General features: G+C 37.1%; 1 protein-coding gene across 1 annotated transcript in view; it reads right to left on the bottom strand.

Annotated features, from left to right (window-relative positions):
* Nucleotides 1-2,959: 2,959 nt before the first annotated feature.
* The window catches only part of DGKH (diacylglycerol kinase, eta), a 174,771-nt gene continuing 174,184 nt past the window's right edge, over nt 2,960-3,546 (bottom strand). The window contains exon 32 of the mRNA XM_012648226.1: nt 2,960-3,049. Coding sequence (XP_012503680.1) covers nt 2,960-3,049 — 90 coding nt within the window. The remainder of the gene's footprint in view (nt 3,050-3,546) is intronic.

The following is a 3,546-nucleotide window of genomic DNA, read 5'->3' as shown; positions in this document are numbered from 1 at the left end:
CCAAAAAGTAGGAAAGAAACTAAGAAAGGGAGGAGGAAAGACACTGAAGAGAAATAATGAGTACTTAGAAATTTTACTTAGGCTTGACTCTATCCCTTTCCTCCTTGGAAAGCAAATTCTTTCTCAGGAAAATGGAACTGAAAGAAAGCAGATTTTGGCTGTGATCCCCTCTCCACCAATCATCCAGGTGTGGGAGAGCCTATCAGGGAGAAGAGGTGACAATTACAGCCATTACAGCCACAGTCAGGTGCAGGCCAGAGCTGCTCACCTGGCTCGTGTGTGGATCAAAGCACAGAGGCCCCGTATGCACACCCCAGAGCCATGATCCAATCCCATGGAGAAGCTCTTCCTACTTTTTTTTGTAACCCCATCCCCTTTAAGAAGATCGTTTCTCTGAGATGCTGAGAGGGGCCTGAGGAGGCTCTCAGGGCACCATCCTGGCAAACAGGTGTCAGTGAGGTCACTCGGGTCCTGCGCAGCCACACGTAAACACAGCACATAGAGGAAATTGCTCTCATTCAGGAAAAAAAAAAATCCAAATTGTCATGTTAAAGAATTTCCTTCATCCAAAAGCCATTTTCAGGAAAATTCTAGCTGGTTAAGGTTTCCATTAAGAGATTCAGGCTTTATCAACTGACCTAGCCGGGAATTCACTGTACGATTCTGCTCACTGATATTGCAAAGCATATATAAAAGATGCTACCTAAGACTGAAAAGATCAACAAAGAAACAAAAAAATTCAATCCTGTACATCACGGTCTTAAATTTGGAATATGTCAAGCTCGGAAAACTATTTTCTGTTGACAAAAGGGTATTTGGGGGAGGTGAAAATCAATAAAGATTTTTATATTAACACATTCTTTGCACTGGAGTTCCTCCCCTACTGGCCCCCTACTTTATCTTTTGTGATAGAGCTAAACAGGGATCTGTGATCTCGGAGGAGTTCTGGGAATGGGGCACCTCCTATCTGGTTTCATAGGAGAGTGTTTAGAAGAGAAGGACACCACACGGGTGGGACTGTCGGAGGGCTGGAGAAGGACTTCACAGGTGTGGACCAAGTCAGGATAATTAAGTGAGTAGCTCACGACTCTTTTTTAAACTTTACTAGATATAATTCCCTTTGGAAAATTTCCATTTATCCACAACTTAGGTAAAATATATAGTCAGACATCCTTGGTCAGAAAGCCATCAGGTTCATTTATCTTTAAGATATCCAAATTTTATGATTTTACTAGTAGTTAAATACCCAAGTTGAAAATAAGAATAAAGTGTCAAATAGGGAGTTAAACTCCCTTGATAGAATTAAATTCTATGCCTGACAATAGTTCATTTTAAATGCTCTCCAATTAATATTTCTCTTTAAATATTGGGCAAAAAATTGTCTAGAAAATATCAATGATACTGTATCTCAATATTATACATATGTATGTACATACGTATACATGTGTATGTGTATGGATGTGTTTATACACGTATATATGTATATGTATATATCTGGGAATATGTATACCTACTGAGCACCTAGCAGGCTACTTTACGAAAATTGTCACCACTTGGTCAGCACCCTGTTTACTTCTTTTATATAGAACATTTAAAAATATTACAATTTAATTTTTTGGTACGTAATGGCTAAAGAAAGCCTGTTTAAGGATATTTTTGTGACTTTTTGATATGTATGCCTTTGGCTTTCAAAGATTTGATAATTGTAATGTTGATTTCTAATGAGGTACACTGAAGTAGAGTGGTTTAGAAAAAGGAAAATAATATCTCCCTGATAGGAATTAAGAACTGAGAAAGAGAATAGTAACAATGTAAAGCCCTTAAGAAAAAATTTAAATCTCTTCCTTTGGGAAGTTCGTGTCAGAAGTTATTGTGGCTAGTGGGTGAGTCTGGGTGATCCATCAGTACACAAATCTCAGCTGAGACCTTGGGAAACTCCTGGAGGTCAACACTCTACTATATGATAAATTCAAACAGAATATTAAATAATTATTATATTGAAATGAAACAATAGAAACAAAATGTGGCAATTGGGGTAGGAAAGCTGTAATAAGTTCTGTTAAGCAATGGGGCATGTAATTTTAGGAAAACACCCAGAGAATTTTCTTAATGTGCATACCTACTGTTTATGATAGATTGAAATGAAATTGACTTGCATAAGATGTATATCATTTGTTGATAATGGCACAGACACATGTTCACAAACTCTTAAGTACAGAATATTTATGCAAAATTCCACATTAATAAACAGAAAAGTGCAGTGCCCTTAGCCAACAAAAATGAACTTGAGCAGTAATAAATTAAATTCCATTAAAACTGACATTAAAGATCTTAAAGTGTTACAATATTAGATGTGACATGCAAGAAAAAGAATGACATTTCAGGCAGGAACGTCGTGCATTTAGATTTGCAATCATTCATAGTATTCGACGGGTTTTAACCATATGCTTTGCCCACTGAGCACTAGGAACCTGAGGTGATTCCAATCTAACATTCAGAACACCATTTATATTTTCATCTCCTAATCAATGATTTTAAGGAAAAAGCCAATGCTTCCAATAGTGAAATCTAGTAAGTTTAGCCACGTACTGTTATGCAGCCGCACAGTAAGAATATTCCATCAGACCAGATCTTAAGGAAAGGAAACATTTTACAATTCCACCTTTTAGACAATGCAATCATCTCAGGTTCCTCCTACCTTTTACTACCGCGAACATATCTGAATATGTCAGGTTTGCACAGTAAGAAAATGGCTTTGTGGAATGTATTATTTTTTGGCACAAAAATATTTTCTAATACCTCAAATCAAAATTTTCACCCACAGCAAAATATCAAACCATAGAGGTGCTTCACTGGTGCTTACTTATCTATATAGAAAACTATAAGAATGGCCAATTGCTTCCAAGAACTTTGTATTAAGTAGCAATCACTTCTCTTTCAAAGAATAGCACCAATATGATTACACCTCAGACTGGGGAGTGCTCCTTCCAAGCTCTTTAATTCCCTGGAGAATTCGCTTCATATGGCCCACTTTCGGTATCCCCAGGTCCTAAAAAAAAAAGAAAAGGAAAAGACCAAAGGTAGAAAGAAAAAAAAAAAAAAAGAAAGAAAGGAAAGAAAAGAAAAGAAAGAAGAAAGAGAAAAAAGTTTATTGATAATAGAAAACTGGGGACTAAATATTTAACCAGCAAATAACACAGTTGGCATTCAATACATCCATTTTAGTTTATATTCAATGATTCAAGAAGTGAAAGCTAGAAGAATATTAATAAGCTAATAAAACAAAAACAACCTGACATTCAAGAATTACCAACTGATCCTAGCACTCTGGGAGGCCGAGGAGGAGGATCGCTTGAGGTCAGGAGTTTGAGACCAGCCTAAGCAAGAGCGAGACCCCATCTCTACTAAAAATAGAAAAAAAATTAGTCAACTAAAAATAGAAACAAAAAATTAGCTGGGTGTGGTGGCTTACACCTGTAGTCCCAGCTACTTGGGAGGCTGAGGCAGAAGGATCGCTTGAGCCCAGCAGTTTGAGGTTGCTGTGAG

The sequence above is a fragment of the Propithecus coquereli genome, unplaced genomic scaffold, assembly GCF_000956105.1.
Source record: "Propithecus coquereli isolate 6110/MARCELLA unplaced genomic scaffold, Pcoq_1.0 Scaffold11, whole genome shotgun sequence".
In the NCBI taxonomy this organism is placed as follows: Eukaryota; Metazoa; Chordata; class Mammalia; order Primates; family Indriidae; genus Propithecus; species Propithecus coquereli.
The sequence above is the reverse complement of the archived record's forward strand: the minus strand, read 5'-3'. Positions and strand labels throughout refer to the sequence as shown.